Genomic DNA, 25,413 nt, shown 5'->3' with positions numbered 1-25,413 from the left:
TTCTTTCAGGAAGCTTTTCATGTGAGTGAAAGGGTAAAAAAGATGTGAGGCTGAAACCTTATACAGGAAGTTCAAGCTACAAGGACACCAAAAAAAAAAAAAAAACAACCAACCCCAACATCAAACCCAACAGAAAACCAAAATGTAGCAGATATTTTAATGGCCCCTGTGGTCAGTAGTTCTAGGACTATTGATTTTCAAGTCTCATGTAAGGCAGAAGGACTAGAAAGTGATGAAGGAATTAATTGAGAGCCATTGATTGGTTTCCAGATGACATCACATGGCTATTGCTATAGGTGATCTAAATAGACCAATTTGATTACTGTTCCAGTAAAATTCAAATAATAAAGAAATATGCTGGGCGAACTGTCTTCTCTAACATCGAGCGTCAGGCCTACCTGCTCGATGGTTAATGAAGACACATCTTGGCTAAGATTGTCCAGAACAGCACATCAAACTGCAGCTCCTAAAGACTTTTATCTAGTACAAGCAAACTAACTGTACAACAAAACTAAAAATATTATGCTCATAACAAAATTTAAAAATAATTTGTGACAAGTTAAAAATCAATTCACAATTATCTTGTAGGCAGAGCTGAGAATTAAATGCGTTCATTTGAATGTATAGATACATAACAATGCTAAAACTAAATCTCATACAGTAATTGCACAAATGCCATGAGACCTCATTTTAATTATGATCTTATATAGTATTGCCTTCAGCTACCCCTGAAGTAATCCAGTTGGTTTTTAGAGTCTTTCAAAGCCATCTGTACATAGGTGGAATATTTAAAGCATGATTACACTTAGAGAAGCAAACGGCCGTAAGAGCCATTTATAAAACATTAAATATGTTCCCTGTAGGTGCCTCCACACCTGCTCAGCATTGGAAGGGGTAGGCTTGGGATGCGTTGTACACAGCAAGACCTTTCATCAGTAATGTGGATTTTAGTGACGTTTGTGGCCAAAAGGTTTCTCAACCCCAGCACGCACAGCAGGGAAGGCGGGCAGGTACACCGTCGTCCTGGGGTGTGGGGGTGACTCCTCCAAAGCCGGCACTTGAAACTGGCTGTTCTGCTTCCCACGCAAGTCCAACTCATGAGCAGTGTTTTGGTAGGCGTCTCTCTCATTTCTTCATTACGACATTGGTACAATCTCATCATTAAAGTGTAAAAGCCCAACAAATTTTGAAGCCTCGGCAGGACCCCTATTTTCTGGTAAACCTTCGTTCTGAAACAGTAAGTTTTGTCAAATTACTGTCAGAGTTTAGACAAAGACATATTTACATCATAGCATTTGAAAAGGATTTTATTAAGTCTGGAAATCCCTATACTCAGGAACATGCTCTCAGAAATGTTCAGCAATTTTAGTCTGTTTCTTAGAGGAGACAAATATTACCTGTAACTTCTAGTGATATCAGTACAGTGTTTGAGTACCTGTTACCACTGAACAGTATCAGCAAGCATTAGGTCTCAGTCTGAACCTTCTTCGACATTTTTTTATTTTATATTGTTAGTATTTTTCATTGTATTAGGAAAATTCCCTTAAAAGAGTTTAAAAGAAACCCTAAGTTCTGTATCGGAGTTAGATTTTGATCTTGTGAAATACAAAGATTATTCCCAAAAGACATAGAAATATTCCTTGACTAACTTAAACAAAATAATCTTGTATCTTAAGTAATAGCAGAGAAATTATAGCCAAAGTGTTGTAAATTTAAGCAGACTGAATACAGAAACAGTCTTTTTACTGTTTGCATAAATGGTCTGCGGTACAGGGCTTCTTTCACTTTGCTGTATGTGGTGATGTCACTTTTCCTTTAGTTTGATCAGTAAGCCATGATGTCATAGCAAATTATGTTGTAGTGCTGGTGCAGGATGAAAGGCAGCAGGATGAAACAGTGCCCACTCCCTGGTTATATCGTTATACAGGTAGCGCTTGCTGGTAAAAACCAGAAAAGTTCATTTATTTAGGATTAGTCATCGATTCCTTCAATTAATTATTGACACCTTAGAAAAAAAACCCTGGGCACTTTCTCATCTCTGTCTAGCTATCTAGGTCTAGTACTGAACAACTAATTTCTGTTTTCTAGTAAAATGCAAGAAAATAAAGAGGATTGGGGGTAATCTGCTGTATTTGTTGATGTGTACAACATTAAGACAAGGCAGGAGACCTGACTGCAGTCAAATCTATCATCAGCTTCATCTCTTCTCAGTGGGAACTCTAATTTCAACAGGATTTCTAATTCTGGAGGGGCTTTATGTGCTGTGGATTGTCACAATCCTTGTTAATTTTTACTATGAAGCATTAGCATCTATCAACAGCCTTCTGGTCATTAATTACCATCATTGTTTCTTTCTTTTCTAACGGCCCCCAGAGACCCGTATTAAAAACACTAGCTCTCCTGTTGGCTGCCGTACGCACAGAGTCCCATGGAGTGAACTGCAGCTTCCTCCGCACTCCAGAGCCAGCTCCCACTGACTTTATATTTTCATCTCTTCCCTGGGACTTAGCAGGGGCGAAGGTGACCGGTCAGGTGTGGCACCCTTACAGATGACATGGGCAGAGGCAGCGCTGCCAGGTCACCTCTGCCCCACACTTCTTTTCAGCCCTTCCCCACTGTGCCTGCCCTCTTCTCTCACCGTCAGCCTTTTCCAGCACCGCAGGCCTGCAGGATAACCCCCCAGGAGCACTGCCTTTGTCTGCCCTGTGCTGGTGTGTTATCTCCTAGCGCTGCTGTCTCCCCTCTGCTTTTCCATGTTTCACGAGGGGCAGCCCGGTGCATTCTGTTTGTAGGTTCCTGGGTACTGACAGTCAGTATTTCTCTGGCAGGCTGGAGCCTGATGCTTGTCGAGGAGCGCCAGACTGTGTTGCACGGGGATTGTCTGTACAGCTTTTTCAAAGGCTTTTTAATTCTAATGGGATATGCAACAGACACCTTGCTGTCCCTTCCAGCTGCCGAGCAGTTTGCATCCACACAGTGTCTTTTGGTTGCACTGCCTGCTCTGTACCTTAGCTTCTGGCAGTCTACAGAGCATATTTTTTTTTATCTATATCAATCTTATTTTCTCTCCGTTGTGACGAGCGAATCTTATTTTAGAACGATAGCAGGCAGAATTCTCCACGGTAATAGTATATCTGTTGCCTCCTTGATGCTTTGCTGGAGTTCTTTTCTCCTTAGTTCTCATTTGGCATTCCATTTATTTTTCCTCCAAACTACTTTTAGTTTACCTGATATAGTCACAGTGTCCATCCTGTGCAAAAACTGTACAATCATGTAGAAAAGTCAAAATTACAATAGTATTTCACAAAATAGATGAGCTTTCTTGGATTTAAAATTCCAGTGCCTCCACTACAGCCTGCTTCGACAGGGAGGGTATTTATAGCTGTCACTTCCTAAACACTACAGTAAAACAACCCCATACGGTTTGTAGTCACAGCAACTTGAGTCCTTTTCTTTATAGGGTAAGTTACTTGATTTTAGAGGCAGCATTTTGCTGAATACTCGGTAGAATGGTAGGAACTGAACGAAACACTGACATGCCAGGAATCAAAATATAATTTGTGTCTGCAAAGATTTTGTCTTCACCAGAATTTCTACTAGAGATCTATGGGAACCACTCTTTTTGATTCACTGCCATTATACTTAATGTTTTCCTTATTAATGACAATTTCTGGTTTCATGCTATACAGGTATTGGTAACAGAAGATTTTTCTACCACCAGAGCACTTCTGTGTTGATTTAGATAGCTATTCTTTTTTAATTGAAAAACAGTTGTGGGGACAAAGGTATTTTAGATTGATTTCCTGGTTCAAACCTACTTGATAGTCTCACTTTGTACACAAAGATCATGTCAAAACTTGGATTGATTTTTATGATTACCAAGCGGATTGATTTCTGAAGTCTTATGCGGTGGTGTTAATGGCAATTGAAGGCGCTGTGTAAAAGGGCTGCTCAGAATTCCCAATTTTGCATCTAATCCCATTAATTTCAGTGGGGATTGAGGTGGCCCAGCATTTCCCTGAGGCTGATCTATATTGCACATATACTGTTTATAAGCCATTTTAACCCTCTGTTTTAAACAAAGAAATCACATTTAAGGTGCATTTGCCTGACTGTGGTTACCTGGCACACTAGTCAAATTAAAGCTCAACTTTTTATCCACTTGAGCTTTTAGATTTCTTTAATGTCTCTATTTCTAAAAAGGTAATGCAAACCCTATCAGATTCTCCTTGGGCTTGCCACTTGTTTAAGTATAAAACTTTACTTTAAATTTTACACCTATTTCTTTCTGTCAAGGGACAAGGTAGTGGAAAATCTGGCTCGACGTCTCCGAATCATTCTTTGTGTTTGCTGAGAATAACAGCGATTTGAGCTTGATGTTTCTGCTTTTCTTAGTGAAGAGTGGAATATATTGGGCTACCCCTGCTGGTAATGGACAGCTTCTGCATGGCTAGGCCCACGCTTTATCTTGAGATTGTGTTTTCTGAAAACTGCATGGACCAGAGCAAGTACATCTTCCACTTGTTTATTGATTCAGGACTCTTCCTGCCTGTTTCTGGGAAAGAAAAAATGAATACAAGGCCACCTTCATTTTTTCACTTTTAATTTCCTTTCTCCAAAGTAAGCAGAGCAAAATTAGATTTAGGCTGATGCATATTCCACAAATAAATTACATGGAACTAGAGTGGTTAAATGAACTTTGCTTGGGCATTATTGGAAAGATAAATATTTAAACACTCAACTTGAGGTAAGTCATGTTTATGCAACATCTGGGGTTTTTGTCACTACTTCCTGCCTCCCCCTCCCCTCTTTTTTTCCTATGGTGGCTTTTCTAGTCAACTCAACCATGAGGACATTAAAGCCAGGGTGAACACTACCTTCAAAAAACTGTTTTCAGTATTGTGGCCAGCAGAGGGCTTTTTTTTTTTCTTTTTTTTTTTTTTAGCAGATGATTTTGCCTGGTTTTATTTTTATATACAGCTTTGATTATATTTTACATTATATCTTAGAAGAATTCAAAGTAAATTTACAAGAATTCAAATTATATCTCTTGGAAATAAACCAGCTTATATTCTGTAACCCTAAGCATTGCTCAAAAATACTTACATTGCAGAAGACCTTAGAAACTTTTGAGCATTTTAGTGTATGAAGCTATAAATTTTAATGGTTTATTTTAAATTAATAGACTTACAGTGAAGAAATGGCAGCATGACACTCTAGAAAGCCAGACTTAAAAATTCCAGACATTTTCTGAGGTAGGAAAGGTTTGGTATTATTTCCATTACCTATAGAAAAATATAAACAATAATACAGATTAAGACTGTGAAGGTTAACTATATAGCTGATTACTGGCTACCTAAATAAAACTTCACTTGAGATTATAGAAGATGATAATGGTGCCTGTAGGTACTGTGTAAGTCTATCAACCTAGAATACTTCTTCCTACAGCAAAAAGCATGATAAGCAGATCTATGAAATCTTTAGGTGGCCAGATATTAAAGATTAATACAATGAAATTATACTTATCTTTGTAAGCTCTTTGTACAAAGGATCTTCAATTTTAAAACATTGATGCAGATGAAATGTTAAGAAGCAATGAATAATAATTATCCTTGCTAGTGTGACGTCAATAAGAGAAACATTAAATTAACTGGCTTTTTAGATTTTCATGCTCATCTAATTAGGAGAACTGCTTCTAACTGTAAGTCAGCTTTACTATTATCAGATAACTTGCATGCATGAAATTTATATTCTCTTGAGTATGTTGGTCAGAAACTAAACTGAAGTTATCTATAATCATCAGAATATAGCAAATGGCATTTCATTTTCAAATTTGAACCTAGTGAAGAGTATACGGGCTTCGTAGTAGATAAAATAATAAAAGGAAGTAGTTTTAGTGACTAGTCATGGTGGCTTTATATAGAGGTCTCTGGGCACCGTTACCACCTAGGAAGATGTCCTAGAGTGCCAATAACCAAGAGGGCTCCTGGGCAGACAGGAATGGGGATGGGGTGCATTTTAGTCATTGAACCTAACATGACCAGGTGTGTACAGTTCTGTGATTTCAAAGTTTATCTTTAATCAGGCAATGCCTTCAAAAATTATTGTGGTAAAACTATGTCACATACTGCAACTAACTTATTCGACTCCATTCAGGAAAAAAAAGAAAAACAATTATGTAGGATTTCTGACCAAGAGCTTTAGGTTTGGCTCGAGTTATAAAAGAATAAACTGACAAGGCAGAAATATGTTTGTAAGACAGGGATGTCAAATCTCTGATCGCTACACAAATCCTTAAGAGTGGACCTACGTTCACCAGACTAATGGTGCTGCCAGCTGCCTCTAGTTACAATGTGTGTTTTGTTTCTTTGTAAAACACAAGCTAAGTTTATTTTGTCAGGTTCACTGGAAGGACATGACTCTTGCTGCTATGTTCAAGTAACAGGATTTTTTTTCCCCTGCTGCTACACTGGAGCTGCATGCACAGTACACAAATTTCAGTTTAAAGGAAATTTCAGCAATTAATTCAGGAGGAGAGAAGTATGAAGTACTTCTTAATAAGAAATACTACAGCAGACTAACGATTTTACTTTTTTTTTTTTATTAAAGTGCATTGAAAATACAGGTAGCAGTATAGTGTAAAAATAGAGCACTTCATGAGTACCACATTGATCGGATCAGTATCCCTGAGCTTTATAATTTCGTTAATTAACTGCTCAGAGGTCAAAGTTGTAGCGTCTATTTCAATAGCTTCCTTCCCACAGAGCAGGTTTTGTATTGTTCATTGCTTGGGGTTGTTTGTTGGTGTTGTGGGTTTTTTTCATTTAATGCCCAACTGTATCTTCTTGGTTCTTCTGCACATACTGCCCGGCAGTTCCGAAGCGGTGACCTCAACTCAAGCACCCCAGGCTTGGTAGTTGTTGGCCTGCCATGTATTGTAGGCCAGTGGAGATACCCAGGTGGTTTGGATGCTGCTAATGCTAATGACTTTTACAAACACTCTGCGTTTGGATAACAAATGAAATCTTCCAGAAGAATATGGATTCCTTCCTTTTCTCAACAAGAAAAAAATTCTTGACCAACTTTTGAGAGGTCAGATACAGCCTTATCTTTAACTGTATTTTTCTTAATTTTGGGCTGTCAGGGTATGCTTAGTTTTGTTGAACGCAGCCAGTTTGGCAACTATAGTTACTTTGCTAGTCGCCTGTCAGTAGTATGGGAAACAAAAAGCAAATGGAAAATTGGAAATACTGTGTGTCATGAGTTCCTACTGTACTGTCTTTGTTCTTACTGAACTAATATGAGTAGATCCAGTGAAAAAGGAATGGCAAATCTGCAACAGCAAGAGGTGTTGAGGGGTTACTGTCTGTTTTATTATCAGTAATTTTAAAGAATTAAATAATATTACAGTTGCTGCTGCAAGTGGTTTGAAAGTATGAGTCTTGTACATTGGTCTCCAGTTTACCTATGGGGGTTGTGTGTCCAGACCTCAGGGCATTTAGAAACCCTACCAGTGAAGCTCAAGTCTGAGCCAGTTTGTCAGCTGCTCTCGTCCCATTGCAAGTACATGGCTGAAAAATCAAATCCACTCATTCCAGAAAAATCGCTCCTGTGAGGATTACCCCAATTAACTTGAAATGTGTTTATATGAAAAACGATATTAAGTCCAATACAGAATCCATTTCAGTGACATCCATACAACAACACTAAAAGAATTCTTTTCAACTGGACTGCCTTGAAAAAAATAAAATAAATGATAGTTGGGTAAAATAAAGTGATAGTAAAGAGTTAAACAGCGTGCAAGTAAGCTCCTGAATGAAAAATCCTAATAGTTATTTGGATAGGGAAAAACAGGCATGTTATTAAAAACACTGTATGTACTGTTGTATTCCCATCAGAGATTTAATTGCTTATAGCATTTAATCCCTCATTCTCCTTTGTCCTTGAACCCTTCCACAGTGCCGTTAACCAAGCCAGGTTAGACTTCTAACACTTAGACAGGCGTTAGCCCAGTCTGCCAAGAGGTTTTAAAGTATTACTGCTACGCTCACTAAGACTCACGTCAAACATGAGTGAGCTCCCAGGCTGAAGGTGCCCTGTGCTAACAACCATTTGATTTGTCTGGTCATTAAGTAAGTAGATTTAATTCACGCTATTAGTATACGACAGAAGCCATTAAACCATGTCATTTCAGCAAAGCAACTTCCATGCTAAATATTTCTCAGTTTGAAACTTAGGAATTTACTTCTGTTATCCAAGTTTTAAAAGGATTCTGCTTCAAAGATTCTTTACTACTGCTTTTTATCTGTGAAACGTAATCTTTTTGCTCTCCCGTGGAACATGTCTTCAAGTTCACAGATCAAAGTAGTTCCTACCAGCAGCTGCACCTAGTGGGACATGGGACATGGGACACTTCCCATATGTGGAAGTGATCTGTGCAACTTATTTCATGCTAAGGTTCTCTTGAAATGAGACTTCAATTTATTTCAAATACCGATGTAAGAAGTTAAAAACGCAGACACGAAAGCATGTAGACTGAATCTGTCTTTTTAGTATTTAGGAGCTGATAACTTTTTTTAATACTCAGTGACATTATTTTGATTAATGATATCGTATTAGCAAGTATCAGTAATGTATCTCCGTTGGTTTATATAGGGGTTCCTACAAAGACCCGTTTTTTCCAGTTGCTGCTAATCTTTATTATCAATCCAATCATATTCAGATAAACTATGAAAAATTGTATTGCATGCTTGACATATATTCTGTTTTCTCTCTAGTAACAATAGTTTATTGCATTGTTATTTAAGTTATAACAGAAGTCCTCTTTATCCTAATTTTTTAAAAAATATTCAAATGTATTTGATGTATGTTACATGTGTGTGCAAGAGTTCATGCAGTGTAGTCCATTTCCATTTCTCATACATATGAACTTGCCACATTTCTTAATATAATTTCTGTTGTTGGTCTTTTCTGATTGTTTTCCTCTCAACTTTTAATTATCACAGTAGAATTAATACTTTTCTGAATTTAAGAAAAACCTTGGAAAAATAAGTCATATGTTGTACAATGGCCCTTCCTCTTAAACAATACATTTCAAGGAGAACATGCAGTAAATCCTATTAGTATCAGCTGTGTTTAAAGCGGATCCGTTGATACATGCTAGCTCTTCTTCCAAGGTATCCCTCTACCAAGTAACTATAATGTAAATTAAAAGGAAACCCATGGAGCTGGTAAGTTTTCACTCACTATCACAGTTGTATTGTACCTCATGTTTACCCAAATGTCTAAGAAGCCTTGAGACTGCCTGTCATGTTAAGACTGAATTTAACATAAAAGAGCAGACTGGGAAGGGGGGAGGGCAGGACTCAGATCGGGTTTTCTATATTTCCGGTAAGAAATTTCAGGCTTTGTTATTGCTTGACAGAACGATGCCATGCACAACTGGAAACCAGTTAGTGGTAGGGAAGCGACTGCGTGATGGCATGTGTCTAGTCCCCATGTGCAAAGGGAGAACTGTCGTAATTAAAGTAAGAGCAGGAATGAAGACAGCGCTGTTCAAAACCCAAAACAACTACAACTCCCTCAGCTCAGCCCTGGATTCATGGGCCGGTCACAGGCGTAGACAGAAACAAGAGAAGCACTGGGATGGCTTAAGATTTGTCTTCCTTCGATGCTACCTGCTTTTTCTTCCGTCTGATGTTTGAAATGCAACATGCAGTGCCTTTTCCGCCTGCTGCCAGCTCTTTTCTGTGTCTGTGCTGGGATGTGGTATCCCACAGGAAATCTTGGTATCAGACTCCACAGCAAAATGAACTCTATTGCCTCGGATGATGTTAGTGCATTTTTTTGAGGGAGAAAGCAGTTTCTTTTTTATTCTTTTTTAAGTTAGTGTTTGTTCCTGCGGCCTGCAGAGGATTCCACAGCTTTGGAATCATGGGAAGATACGTGGTACTGTTAATTACAGGAGCGCCTTTTGTATCGCTATAGTTACAGGTCTGCCAGCATTTCCATTACAAAACCCGGTTCAGTGGTTTATAGCTCAGTCATAAAAATGTGGTGCTGCCCTTATGAATTTTGAGTCAGGCAATGATTTGTTCGCCCCCTCCCCAAAAAGAATTTTTTTGGGGAAAAAAGTGGTTAAAATATGAAATATTAAAATATGAAAGCAACAAAAGACTAGATGTTGACTATATAGGACTTTGCATCCCTACAGTTTAGCAAAAATTTTAAATTTGCTGTATAGGTGACCTTTACTGTATAATGCTTTTGCAAGTGCTTTTGGATATTTTGAGTGTAATCAATATTTTTCATGCTTACATGCCTTAACTTAAATTGATCAAATTGAAACAGATCTGGAAAAAGCAATTAAATTTATTTTTGGATTTAAAGACCAACACTTGAAGTGGTTCCTACACAAGAGTCTAAATAAAAGACTTTCCAAGTTTTCATAGTTACTAATTCCTACAGTGTTAGTCTAAGTACCCAGAATTTCTGCCAAAAAAAAATGCAAGTTACTTTTACACAGGCACTGGAAAGTGGCAGCTACAGTTGTGTGACACAAAGCACCAACAGATGTGTTTCAGAATGGTCTGCTTGCCTGTGGCAGTAATCCTTGATTTCAGATCTCGAGGATGCCCTGGCAGAAGATAAACATATATGACACTTTGCTTAACTAATGGATTAAACTAACTAGGATTGCAGTAGATTTTTTGTAACTGCAAGTCTTTAAATTGAATCTGGTGTTCTGAAAAGACCCACTAGCCCCAGCTTTCAGTTTGATGCAGAAATCAATGGAAAACCTCCATGGCCTGTGCTGCGTCACTGACTGCTGTAGGACCCTGCAGTTTCATCAGGCTTTGAAAACTCTGCTGTGTTAAAAGAGCAGATCCAAAGATTCCTCCTTTTTCTTCTCATCAGGCAGAACAGAAACAGAGATTCTGTCAAAAACGAAGCAACTTGATTTTGTTTGCTTAGATGTCCTTTATATGTTTAAAAAAAAAAAGTCCGAAGAAAACAATATTGCATCAGTATGCATTTTAGGAAAGTCAGAGTAAGTCCGTTAAGAAAAAAATAAAAGAAAGAGCTTGATGTATTTTGCTGGGAATGTGACGGTAAGTAGTGCAGAGTATGTACCTTGCAGTGGATGACCACTTGTTCTCATGCAGATTAGCCTTTCAGCTAAAGTATTTTTAAAGCAGGCATCCTTAAATCATATTGAAAATAAATGTTTAAAATATAGGAAACGTGTGTGTGAATTTTAATTAGCTTTATGACCCTACAAATAGTTTAGGATGTTAGCAAAAGCCAAGTGACCTTCCTGTTCTTTATCTCTTGATCTTAATGTCAATATTTACAATCCCGTGACATTTTCCATGTATAGCTGTTTGTGTTTGTGCCTTTCTGTGCACTGTTGTGCAAAGCACAGTGAGATAAGTGTGAACTCCATTTAACCTCTTGACAATCCTTTCTAAGTATTCGGAAAATAAATTTCTCATAAAATCTCTTAAGAATTGTCAGCTTATTTTCTAAAGCATCAGGTTTGCCTTTGGTTGTATTTACTGTGTTAAAATTTGGTATTAAATGAAGGCTTCAGACCCCTTAACACTTACTGTTCTGCTGCTCCCCAGTTTAATTACAAGTTGAGGGTGGTGTGGTTTTTTTTTTTCTAGTTATAATCCAGTTCTACTAAGTCCTTGTATTTATGCTTGGTTGATAGAGGTTCAATATATGTTCATTTTAAGTGGAAGAAAAAGACAAAGAAGGGCCAGCTGTACCCATGTCAGGGAGATCTAAAACTTCTTCACATGAATGATCTAAATAAACCTGGGTATTCACAGAACTTTCTGAGAGACAGAATCGTTATCATTTATTGAATAAAGCGTATTAATGTGCCTCTGTATATTCCATTTCCTAATCAATGGCTGAATTATTACTTGCATTCTATGCAGAAGCTGGAACCTTTCCTAGAGAAAGGATCTGCCTTTAAAGAAAGGGGGTTTTGGTGAATTAGACATCATTGCTTTCATAAGTGGTCACAAAAAGAATTTACAACCTTGCTAAATGATTGAAATCAAGGGGAAAAGATGATTGATTTGACAACAACGATTATAACCTTGGAGAGTGTGAATTTATGGGCCAGAAGACGCCACAGCAAAACATAAATAGGAAATAGCAGAAATTCAGTTTAAAAAGTGAAGTCAAAAGAATGACATACAAAAAAGTTAAGGTAGAAGTACATCAATTGCTTGTACTGAGAATAACACAGCACTCAGAAAACACACACGTAATTCATCAGAACACACAGTCTGTAGTAACAGTTCAAATAACAGCATGGCAAGAACAGCTTTGGCTGCATTAAGGTCATGCTTAAATAGTTTTCATAAATGATGTAGTTTATTCGTTTAACTCGTGGCTGCTATCTCTAACATGTCTTTTTTGTTTCCCCCCTTAGCTAACAATGCCAACTTTTCCTGTTGTTGTGAAGATCGGACATGCTCACTCAGGCATGGGAAAGGTGCAGATGCTACTTACTGCATGTTAGGAGGCTGGGTGTTTGTCTAAAATAATTTGCATGTTCTTTCATTTCCTGGATATTTTAAATTTTCACTGTCTAAATTCTGTCTTGAATCCCTACCCTTGCAAATCTCTGCTTGTATATTATTCAAGAAAGCATCTCTTTTTAGGAAAATATTAAAATGTGTCATATATTTTCACATTGGTGCCTTTCCAGTTTATGCATTGTCCTATATAGGATGTTCTTTGAAACATCCCGAGATGCTTTCTCGAAGCAGAACCTTATCTATTAATTTAGTTGACTGCAGTGAAACTATTTAAGAGTCAAGGTCTGTTTGCACAATCCAATTTTTTGGACCTGGGAATATAGGAAGGTTTTGCCTTAGTTCTTTATTAGTTTCAGCTTGATACTGAACTTTTATTCATTTCCTATCTTAATGTATTCTCTCTGATTGTTTCATACCACTATATAACTGCTGCTTTCTTTCTCCAAAGTAATTGCATTTCAGTGGTGAGTACAGTTGTTTTGATATCACTTATCTCACAATGGTGCTTCAATGGGATATGATTTAAATCCCGCTTTCATTGATATCAGTGAATATTTCTAGTCATTGCAGATTAACCACTTTCTTTCAATGAAAACACTTCAGTGCTTTAAGTGTTTTAGATTTTAAAATAAATCATCAGAGAATAGTTACATTTATCATCTTGAATCGCCAAAAGGTCCATGAATGTATTTGCCGCTAGCAATAGAAATAGAGAACTGGTTTAATTGTATTTTATTCAGTAATTGTGCAAGTTGTACTGCATGTTATGTTTTTTTGCCTATGACTGTTTTGCTTTATTTCGTACTTAGTAAGCAAGTGGAAATCCAGCAGCCACTTTAATTGAGAGCAGAATTAACCACTAATTACTTAAACTGCAGGTTTTGTGGATTGCAATATGTGAAGTGTTAGAATATTTATACTGTACTTTCAATATTCACCTCTCACAGGAAAGGGAAATAATGTACAGAAATATTCAGCATGTCAAATGTCTAGAAATCAGATATTTTAGGTATAAAATATTTTAAATCCTTAAATAATAAATACCAGTCTTTTGTAGCAACATGCTTACTGTCAGAGTCCAAATAAAGGTTTTCCTCACATCCCAGTCCTCCCTAAAGGCATTGCTAGGACTAGTGTTTCCACTGGTCATAACTAAACTTGCATATGCTATAAGTTTTCAGAAACTAAGTTGAAACCAGGCATTGTGTCTGGTTATGTGACTCTCAAATGGCAAATTACTCTGTATTCTCTGTCTGAGAGTTGAGAGCACGTACTTAGTCCTTATGACTTCTTTTAGCTTCCCCAGACTCCATTTAATACACAAGTCCCATCTCACAGCTGTGGCAGTCTGGCCTGCAGGTTCCGTCTGAAGTACCAGGTGACAGTGCTAGCAAACAAAGCACCAGGCTTGGAAAGAGTTGCAAACTCTCCTAATACTGGAGAGCATGAGAAATACTAATCCCTGCCTCCTTTCCTCACCGTTCTGAAATGCAGTTTGGGTCAGTGTGTTGGAGTTCTAGTTTCCCTCTCCCATTAGCCCTAAGACTTCTCTTCTGAGTCACCTTTTCTCCCAAAGCCAGCCAGCTTCCTATAAGTCAACCGTAGCGATGTGCCCTCCCTGTCCAAAAGTAACACCTCTGTCCTCCATCTGTCCTCTAAAGTCTCCTTCTCCCTCTCCCCCGAAATGAGCATTCCCCACTTTTCCACCTCCCTCTTATTTCAGGATGTTAAAGTTGATGGGTTTAGTACCATGATGGGTTTAGTACCATTCACCATCTTGGCACCATGTTCCACAACTAGGAAATCCTACTTCTAGAAGGCTGGCTCCTTGCAGAGAAGTGGGAAAAATAAGAAAAAACTGGTTCTGCTGTCTTGAGCCAACCCTCTTTGCTCCATGTGAATGTGCATCCATCAGGATGAAGGAGCCTTCATCCCCTCCCTGCTGGGAGGTACATGACGTGACAGTCCATGATGGGCTCCATATGCACTGTTACAATGAGCAATTTACAGAATCAGCAAGAATTCTGTATAAATTAGCATTGCATATTATCACACCTTGAAAAATTCCAAAGCCTGCAGATCTAAAATTAGCAATCACTACTTAAAAGAAACAAATGAAAAGCAAAATAAAATTCCACTGTCTGCAAATTGCTTTCTACAGATAAACAGGTAATATTTTGCCTAGAAAAATAGATACTCTTGATACAGGAATGTTACAGAATCTAGAAATCAGATGATATATCCTCTACTTTTTTTTATAAACTGGTGCTATCAGAAACATACTTCTCATGAATGCCATTTGCAAATGAATTCTACATTTTATTCCTAATCACTCTTTTTTTCTTTTGTATATGCTGTTTATTTGTGGTATGATGACTACAGATCAAGGTAGACAACCACTACGATTTTCAGGACATAGCCAGCGTGGTAGCACTTACTCAGACCTACGCCACTACTGAACCGTTCATAGACTCCAAATATGACATCAGGATCCAAAAGATAGGCAGTAACTACAAAGCATACATGTGAGCCAAAAACTTATATTATTTCATCCTTTTGTTTCAAAATCAATAAGCACCAGTACGTTTAAGAATGTTGGCTGAGCTGATGTGGTGACTATGCCTCCATTGTCATACTCTCTGGAAAGACAGTATTTTGGACTTTCTAGATTTATCAAAGGTTTTTAAGTTGATTGTGACTGGGAGGAGGAGGATAAGACAACAGGTGAGCCTGCCAGAATGGGTTTCCTGCTAACCTTTGTTTATATTTTTAATTTCAAGAAAGGAGCAGTTGGAAAGGGATTTGTTTTTCTAGCAGACTTGTTAAATCAAATTCCTTTGTATCTTTTCACCAATTTAGGGTAAAATTTTCTTCTCCCTTTAAGGACAGTTAGATGACATTCATTCACACAAACGTGAATCATAACGCTTCAGTGTAACAAAGTAATCTCCCTTTAACATAATGCATGTAAGAAAAATTCTGATTTTTCAGTGGCCTTTGCATGTATAGATGAAAATCTCTTCTGATTTTAGATTCCAGGTGTTTGTTTAAAGATCATGACTATACAAGAGGCTAAAGGGGTATTTCGGTTTCATAGACGACATTAAGCTAGAGCAGCGAAACAGGTTATCATGTAGTAGTTGAGCTGTGGTAACTATGTTTATTCATATTTTTACTCTGTTTCAATTGCCAAGCAATGTAATCCGACATACACTCATTTTATTCACCTTTTTAAGATAAATTAGATCATCTCATGTCTTTGTTCCCTCATGCTGGCAATTCTGGGGCAGGAAAAATGAAACAAAACATGGATAAAAATACACATGTGCATTTACATATGCACACACCCCTACACAGGCGGAGATACTTCCTTAGGAACTCCTATAACATTGGAGGGATCGGAGGTTTCTTATATGTTGATGGTTGTCAGGAACAGGTGCAGTCAAGTTCTTTATCAGTGAAAACAATGGAATTCCAAGCAAACCATGAATACAAAGAGAAGCAAAAGTTGGAGCTGTGTTAAAATGCTTTAAAAGTTTTATAATATTAAAGACAGGGCTAGCATCAAGTGTCAGGTAATTTAGGAACCTAGAATTTAGAATTCTACAATTTCTAATCTGTAAAATTAGAAATTTTACATTTATTTTCTTAGAAAAAAATCTTTTCTGTCTAAAAAAATATATTAGAAATTATTTTTTCTAATAAAAAAACTGTTAGAAAAAAAAATCCAAGAAGCTTAAGAGAAAGTAGAACCTTTTGCATGCGGTGAGAGGAAGGGGCAAAATATATCTCCTTCGGTTGATATTGGAATGCCACATACTCATGCCTCCACCCCTGAGACTTTGCTGTCACAAGGTCAAACTGTGTGAGCAGCTGCTGGTCTCTCCTGACATGTGACTTGAAGGGGTATTTGAGAAAGAGCATCAAAGATGAGGCCTTTCAAGAACAACTCAAGTAGTCCAGCTGCCGCTGACTGTACATCCGAGGAGCCTCAAGAAAACACAGAACTGGGTGGAAATACTGTTCACATAGGTCAGATCCATCCAGCAGCATGGACACTCAGTCTTCTGCTTTATTTTGAACTATCTTAAGTTTTGCGGAAACAGTGTGTTGGAAATTTGAGTTGTACACAGCGACAAAGGCAGGACACAGAAATAATTGTGAGGGTTGAGAGGTTTCTGCAATCCTTCGCTGGTGACTTTCAGCGTTCTTAGCGATGCAGCACAGCAACTCTGTAACTCGAGGTTCCTACAGGATTTCAGGTGTGTTGGGCCTACCCCATCTCTCCCTATATGCAATAAGAAACATAAACAAATGCTTCTGAATGATACAGCTTTTACCCTCTGGCTTCTCCGGGGAAGTTAATTCTAGTTCTGCTTGTTTGTCTTACACTGGTGTTCCAGACTGTTGGCTTGCACTGGATTTAGCCCTGTGTCTGGAGACATGCAATACCGCCATACTCCTGCATCCCAAGGTCTCCTCTTTCCTATCTGTCCAAATCACAATTTGGTCCAGTCCCACCGCTTTCCCCGACCACCACTTTCTGTCTCTTACCCCTCATGTCTAACTTTTTCTATTGCCCCAGGTTCTCCCTTTCCCCTTTTATTCTGCTCAGGGTTGTTCTACGGCCTTGTTCTCCCTCTACTCCCAGTTACCAGTCACCCTTCTTTCTCTGTCTCAGACCTTTTCATACAACTTCTGCCTCTTCAAGGCTGCAATAGTACTTTTCTTCCTTGGTTTTTTTGACAGGCAGATTCCTTGTGTTGTGCTGCCCACCTCTCCCCTCCCCTGTTGTTTATAATGAACGTAGTGGAATGGTCTCTCTCTTGCAGCTCCCAGCTGGCAGAGTCATAGGAACAAGGCCCAACACCTCATGGTTATGACACACTGCCAGATACAAGTTAGTAACTTGATGGTTCACTCCCTATGGTAAAAATTGGACATTTCATAGGAGAGCACCCTACATTTTTTTCCTTGCCTTGAAATTTAAGTGCTGTTCAGTGTCTAGAATAATTTTGGAAGAGTCAGCCATGGTAAATTTACCATTTTCAAATATAAACGTTTCTTCTTTACAGAAGAAGCAGTTGGCCTAAGGAACAGCAAAAAATAAGTTAAAATGACAGCCTGTTCCTCCTACCTTTTATTTATTTTTAAGTTTCTACTCAGAAATTACAGGTTCATCCAAATGCTAAAAGCCTAGCAATCATTTTTTCTCTAGATTCTTTCACACAGTTAAATCACACCAAAAAATGAAATACCAATCCATTGTTACAAAGCATCATGAAAAGGAGAATATTTACCAAATGTCTGAAAAAAATCTTCATGTGTGTACATATACATTATGTTAGTAGAATAATGTTTTACAGCTGGTTCCCATTTTGTTCTGTGACACAGGAACAGAGTACTTAGAGAGCCACCACAAAAAGTACCAGCTGAATATTTGTTTTTGTAGTTTAAAGAGAGTTATTAAGAGCTTCAGTTTTAAAATTCTGTGGGAAATTGTGGTATAAGTGGATCCATGACTCACAAAACATTGGTGCTTATCATCTGTCAGTGGAGATTATAGCCAAAATGCAGCACTGGATCCCTCTAAATACCACAGCTCCCCAAAACGCTTTGTGACGCATACTTAACTACACTTTGGTACCATTACGGAATTCATCTGACTTCAAGGAAATAGACTTAAAAGGGTCACATACAATGAAGAAAAACAGAAATACAAACCCACTGCATCTAAATCTCCTCTCCAAAAGCAATACTCTGAATCCGTAACTTCATGCACTTTGATCAGAAGAGCAATAAAACTGAAGTAGAGCACATCAACCGAAGGACAGTGCTATCGAATCAAAGCTCTAAGCAGGCTACCTACACAAGAATTGTAGTTAGACATTTCTGCATATTTTTCTGATGACAAGTCCCCGTCCCAACAATTTGGATTGCTTACTTTAAATGGTATTAAATAAAGCAGAAGGGTGTTGGAAAAGGGGAAGCTCAAGTTACTATGAATTGTTTATGCTAATCATAATTCCTTTTCCCCCAATTTTAAAACAGTTGTTCCTTCTTTGCAAAAATCAAATCAAGTGGAAACATGTGAAGCCTAATTATAAAGTACACAGAAGTGTTAGGAGTTGTTTCCTGTATTATCCAGTATTTTATTTAGTAAAAGAGGAGGGAGTAACAATATGAAAGACCCTTAGCAATTATCAGGACAGAAGTGAAAAAGGGTGGGAAAACTACATATTTCAGTAGAAGAAAACATGTATGAATTACAGAAACCACATCTGAGGTTTAAGATGACAGTCTGGTTGGGTACTTCTGTCTAATGGAACCCCTGTTGTTTTGGAGTTCTTCTGTGTCATGGCCCTGGCATCAACAGCTCCAGGCTACAAGCTGTTGAGATGACACCAGTCAGGTCTGTGTCCATAGCAGCCCTTTGAGTCCTCATCTGGTCCCTACGGTATCCTTGCAGCCAGCCAAGCATCCAGTCACGAGGCTTCTTCAGGTCCTGCAGGGGATCTTTCACGCTGTGGAGTGAAAGCATGGCTTAAAGCAAACCATCTTTTCTTCTCTAGTCAGTAGTGCTGGTGTGACATCTGTGCAGGTGAGGAACCTGAACCAAATACTGGCTGAAAGTCTTCAGGGTGATTATTTTTTTTTGGTGTGATGTGGTCACATCTTGCTTCCTAAAAGACACCTTAAATAGTAGATGCTGATGAATACCTTTAAGTCTGCAACAGAGTTGAATTGAGATTTGTGAGAAGTATTATCTCTCTGATGCAGAATATGGGTTGAGTAGTAATGAACTTAAAAATTTAAATTTGTAAGTAGACAACTTTATGTGTAAATAACACTTGAAAAACTGAAGCAGAAATCACAAAATAGCCTTATTATTGGGCAAAGTTACCTTACACACAGCACTCAATATGCATGTTCCCCTTTCAGTGCTTCCTCCCACATCAACAAAGAACGTGGCATCTTAGAACAACTTGGTGCTTTAAAATTCAGCTAACTTTATGAGATTCCCATAGAAAAATCAACATTCCCCCACAATTGCTACTGACCCTCATAATTAGGTTAATAGAAAAATGGAGAGAAAACTATAGCTGCTGCCTGATATATTTTTAATGCATTACAGATGTTCCCATTATTTTACTAACTGGAAACACTTCATAATTTGTATCCTTAGCCTATTCCCAGTACAGCATTTAGGTTTCAGAAAACAGTAATCTTCTCAGCCCTAGTAGCAGTCCTAAAGTCTAAGGAGAAAAAAAAAAAAACTTTATACGAATCTTTTTTTTTTTTTTTTTAGAGATTAAATAGAAAATGGTATACTCTAGCCCTGACATAAAAAGTTTAGATTATGTTAGTAAACTAACAAAGACTGAAAACTGGAAGGGAAACCAAAATCCAGTCTAAAAGAGATCTGATACCACTTCAGAAATGTTAAAAACATAGATATCTTGATTTTGAAGTATTGTGACCTAACCCTGTAGTGGTATGGATTTGAAATGAGAAGCTGAACCTTCATCTTCTTGACATTTACAGTAACGGTATGTTACAGGCTATTCAGTACATGCATAACTGATAACAGCTTATTGCAAACACTTTCACTTAATCATGGTAGTTGGCTGGGTTTTTTTAAAGTATTACTGACAATTGCAATGCCTGTTAGAATCCTTTGCATTTAAAATGTTCTGTTACAAGCTGCCAGATATGAAAAACATGTAAATACTGCTGTAGTTTCATGTGAAAATCAGAGTAATTTAAGAAATAGTAAATATAATACCACTGGCTGCCTTTGTAATATTTTCCCCCTTTCAGGAGAACTTCTATATCCGGAAACTGGAAGACAAACACGGGCTCTGCAATGTTGGAACAAATTGCTATGTCAGATAAGTAAGTCGAGTCTCTTGTAAAAGGTAATTAAAAAAAATTAATGGAATTTTATTTTAAATTATTTTTTAAAAAATCGCATTGTCAATTTGCAATTCACAGTAAATGCATGTCTCCCATTTCTTTTGGAAAAAAAAGTCCTTGAATGAAATGAGAGAACATGAGCCAAAATTTCCATGTGACTTGACTCAGAGTTAACTACCGAAACTAAGTACTAGCCTTAGGTGCTTACGTGCACCCTTGGGTTCCTACGTCCGTGTCTGCACTGAGAAAACTACTGGAATTCCCTTCAGAAAATTTGATTTTTCAGATTCAACCTGTTAGTCATTTCCTCTCGTTCATTTGCCCTCTTTTACCAAACAGTCTTACCCCATGCCACCATGCTTTTAACCTTTCTCGTTCTACATCATCTATTGTAACCAAGCAGTCTGGTCTTAATTTTGCCTATTTAAATCACATTTCTCTTTTCTGGCTTTCATTCCTGCTAAATTATTTATTTTTCATTTTTGAAATTTCCACGAAACTGCACTGTGATTTGCTGGAATATAATGAAGCTTATTTCCCTCATGTCATCATTCCAGCTCTGTACTTTGGTTTTCTGTGCTTTTCTTTTTCTCTCCCATCCTTATGCTGGATACTTTTTGCAATCCAGTCAAAAACATTCTCCTTGTAGTATTATTTTGAAGCTCAGGTCTTCTTTTGACATGATTCTTCTCTCAATACTGTCTATTTGCTCCAAGCTCCTCCACAACATACAGACCTCTTTTTCCCTGCAAAATAAATCTGTGAGGTTTTTTGATGGCTATGAATTTTCTCTTGTTCAGTTTCTCCAAAGGTTGCTACCAGTGGAAGCTGAAAAAAGTCTGTATAATAAAAGTGTGATTTGAAAGGTGTTTTAAAGTTCAACAGTAGTCTTTTTCTGGTGGTTTTGGGGGGAAAAAAAAAAAACCCCAAACTTAATAGTCTTTTGTTTTTTTTAAAAAAAAGTCTGGAACCTACAACTTGGTCCTTCCTGTGAGCTGAGGGAGACACGGGAACTGAACCATTGCTTGCCCTGGAAAGGTGAAAACAAATAAGACAGGAATTACAGCTCCCTGCTGTCCAACCCCTGTCTAGACTGTGTCCTCACTGATCTCCCCTCTGGGGATGGAGTGGAGCCACATTATTTTCTCTTTCTCGTTCCCCTCCCACCTTCCTTTAGAAAGTGAGGTTATGTCTTCACTGAGAGGGAAAGTGTGCTGTAGTGTGTGTAATTACAGTCCGTGAGCTGTTCCTCTGTAAAAACACAGGCACTCGAGATTTGCTGTAAGGAAAACTAAACACTATCTAGTGTGGGTAAGGAGTGCGGAGGGCCAGCCGGGCCTAGCGGCCTCGCTGCAAACGCTCTGTGTGCTCTGCTTCTGCTGCTGGCTTTGGATGTAAGATAATGAGAGCCTCATAGGTATTTTCCCATTAAAAAACACTAGCTGACAAAACTAAACTTCTTTTACGCTGATGAAGACAAACGCGTAGAAAATTTGTGTTATTTTGTATTATGTGGATGTTTTCTTATAACAGAAAGGGGTACGTATCACATAGCCCCTCTTTTTGTTCAATTACCCACTGAGGCGAGCAAAGCAGAGCAAGGAAGGGAAGGGAAAACTGAAGTTTTCTGAAGAGTTGAAGTAGTCTAACGGCATACCAAAAGCAATCAAATCTGATGCATGTGCATTTCATTTATAATAAGTGTCACGAATTAGGAAGAAGTGTTCTGAAAGCACTGCCTGAGTTGACATGGTTGATTGAATACAAATCTGAGTCTAGAAATGTAGAAAAGCAAGAAGAATGTGGCAGAGGAAGGGACAAGGACGAGGCAGAGAACAAGCCCAATCCAATGTTACACGTTCTTATTGATGCCTGCGTTTCAGAGAGGCACTGCTTCCCAGATAGAACCAGAAGAAGAAAGACCTATACCAATTATGCACACCTCATCTGGCACACCAGATATTTCATGTCGCACACCTGAGGAACAATACTTTATGACCTGACAGTTCTAAAGCAGCTGCTGCATGCTGTATTGGCTCTGGGAAAATAAGAGCCACGACCTCTTGTCAAACCTACTGTGCAAGCCTGGGGTTTAAAACACTGCAGGCTAGTCCATCCAAGACTTCTCCTTCCAAATGAAACTATATTTTTCCAGCCCTGTGTTTGTTGGCAGAAGATAGACTATTAAAAATACTTTCATAGATCTGATTGATGTTTTGGTACTTTAAAGAAAATGTCATCTTTTTTTTCATACAAACTCCAAATACTTACTGTTAATGATGAGTTTTGCTGTCCACATGTCTTTCCAAGATACATGTTGTTTTTTTACAGAAAAAAAAAAGTTATTTATAAGCAAGTGCATGCAAGCAGTCGAGTCAGTCAGTGCATCTACAGATGTTGAAATTGTCAAGCATCCAAAAAGCCCTCTCATTTTGGACAAAAAACTTGTTTCTCACAGGAAAAAAAATTATTTTCATTGCTAAAATATTACCATCAGGATCTTTTCAAACAGTTGTATCAATTTCTTTGTATTCTGCTCAAAAGAAAAAGTTTTCCACTGGAACAGACTTTATGTAAGAAAATATAAAGAATATGACCTAACAAGTTTGCTTGGAAAGGATGCTATTACTGAAAGTATTTATGTATGAGTAAGACTTTCAGTCCAGGAACCATTTTCCTTTGATCCTGTAGTGAAGTCAAATGCTATGTTTATTACATCAAAATTTTTGCAATGGAAAATACTATGATGTGGTAAATCTATCATCATGGCTCAAAGGCTGGAACAGGAGAGAGCAGGAGAGGGTCTCTAAAAGGAAATAGCTCTAATTTACACTCAAATGCTAGCCAGTGAAAGAGAAAAAAGTTCATGATAAATGGTTGCTTTAAAACTGGGGGTTTTTTGAAGCAAAATGTGCCCTTCAGTTGGTAGAGCTGCCTGTATAACCTTTCAGGATCATATCAGCGCTTACTGCTGCCCGTGCGCAGCTATGCTATCAGTTAATGCAAGTTCTCAGTGTGGTTTTGTGCCCTATGAGCCAACTCTTGCCATTGAGCAACATACAGAGCTCATGTTGCCTCAGAACGCTCTCAGCAAAGCGCTGCGCTCCCTGTTATGTCACTAGCAGTTCTGCTCGATCACAGGAATTGCCTCCCTCCTCTTCTAGTAAGTCCCACTTTGTTCCCTTGTTAGCCAGATGATCTCTCTATCCATAGAGAAAGAAAAAGAATTTGTATTATTGCACGTAGAATGGGTAAACTGTCCATTCCTCAGTCCGTGTTTCTTAACATGAAGTTAGAATATAAACAGAGCAGTTCTTATGTTCAGTCCTGTTAAACACCAGCCTTTTTAGGGGTTGTAGAATTCCTCAGAATTCTTCAAATTTCAGTTGAATTTTGCTGTAGTTGTCTATAACCCTCCATGAAGAATATTGTCCTTGCCTGCATGCTACGTAACTTTTACGGAGTGTCATACATCTGTTTCTCTTGTGTCATCTTAAGGGTTGTTTTGTCTTGATTTTTCTTTTGCCCTGTTCAGTGATGTGCCTGTAAAGCTATCATTGCTACTTTGGAACACAGCTGGGTCCATAATTTAAGAGAGCGACTCTCATTCTAGTTTTCCTGATAAAAGAATAAAGCCCATCCGTGATTAAGTACACTACCAAGCACAGTAAGCAAGAGGACCGTCACACTTGAAGCTGTGCACAGATGCACAACTCTGAATTTCACAGGAAAACAGGAGCCCTGTTCCCTACTTCCTAAAAGCCCTTGGCATCACTGAAGCCACGGAAACTGGTCAGATGATAAATCCTTCTTCTGTGGAGTTCTCCCACAAAGTACAGCCACAACTAGCAAGCTGTACTAGTGTGAGGACACTGGGAATGCAGGGTGGGCTATAGCTAAAAAGCTCTTCGTGTTTCAGCGTATCTTATGTTTGGGTTACTCACAGTTTAGAGCAGTGACATGTTGGGACCAATATAAACTGGGACAGAATCCAGCATCCAGCATAACACTAGGTCAGGATACAGACCACAGCTTTTCTGGATCCTACTGGGGAAAGCAGAGTAACTGAGCCGCTATCTCTAAGCTACTGTTTTGGGAAATACAAATTCAGTAAAACTGACAATGTAGTGAAAACTCTGAATGTACAGCAAATGTTATATAAAACACGTTGTTAGGTAAGCCTATAGAAAAACAAGAGCCTGATGAGATACTCACAGAAAAAAAATATTTTTATGAAACAGGTACAAGCTTTGGGTTGACACCTGCTCCGAAATATTTGGTGGTTTGGACATCTGTGCTGTTAAAGCTGTACATGGAAAGGATGGAAAAGATTATATTTTTGAGGTAAGCAATCCCACTCTTTTCACTGTATGCTTTTATATATTGCAAACACCCAAGTAAAGAACATTTTTGATAGTTAGGCACTGGCTTATTTGTGTTTCAGGAAAGGCTGTGTATTTTTGAGCAGTGTTTAAATCATAATACCAAGCCACATGCCCAAGTTAGTGGCAACACTTGCTGGAAAATGTAACCATATATATGGTAATGTCTTTTTGTGTTTGAGGAAATGTACACAAACTACAAAACAAAACCAAATGTGGATGTCACATTTTCCCAACCCTTATGATTTCTTTCCTGAGCAGGCTTACCAGTTTTTCCTGGAAGGCTTATAGATAGCACTATCCTAAGGGAACCCCAACAAAATTATACCTTTATATGGAAAGGGAAATTAAAAATGAAGTGGAAACAACTTTACTTTTTTTGAGCCTAAATATTATCTTTAAGATCTGATTCCTCATGAATCACTGGTTTCTGCTGCAGGTGATTTTGAAAAGGTTAAGATTTTCATTTACCTTAAGTTTATTATGGATAAATAGACCTTTGTCTGGCCATAAAACAAGCCATCATCACTTGCCTGTCACGCAAATCAGTATTT

General features: G+C 38.1%; 1 protein-coding gene across 1 annotated transcript in view; it reads left to right on the top strand.

Annotated features, from left to right (window-relative positions):
• The window catches only part of SYN2 (synapsin II), a 193,575-nt gene that overhangs the window by 133,155 nt on the left and 35,007 nt on the right, over positions 1–25,413 (top strand). The window contains exons 6-9 of the mRNA XM_055805683.1: positions 12,452–12,514; positions 14,943–15,085; positions 20,382–20,456; positions 24,719–24,821. Coding sequence (XP_055661658.1) covers positions 12,452–12,514; positions 14,943–15,085; positions 20,382–20,456; positions 24,719–24,821 — 384 coding nt within the window. The remainder of the gene's footprint in view (positions 1–12,451; positions 12,515–14,942; positions 15,086–20,381; positions 20,457–24,718; positions 24,822–25,413) is intronic.

The sequence above is a fragment of the Falco peregrinus genome, chromosome 5, assembly GCF_023634155.1.
Source record: "Falco peregrinus isolate bFalPer1 chromosome 5, bFalPer1.pri, whole genome shotgun sequence".
Lineage (NCBI taxonomy): Eukaryota > Metazoa > Chordata > Aves > Falconiformes > Falconidae > Falco > Falco peregrinus.
The sequence above is the reverse complement of the archived record's forward strand: the minus strand, read 5'-3'. Positions and strand labels throughout refer to the sequence as shown.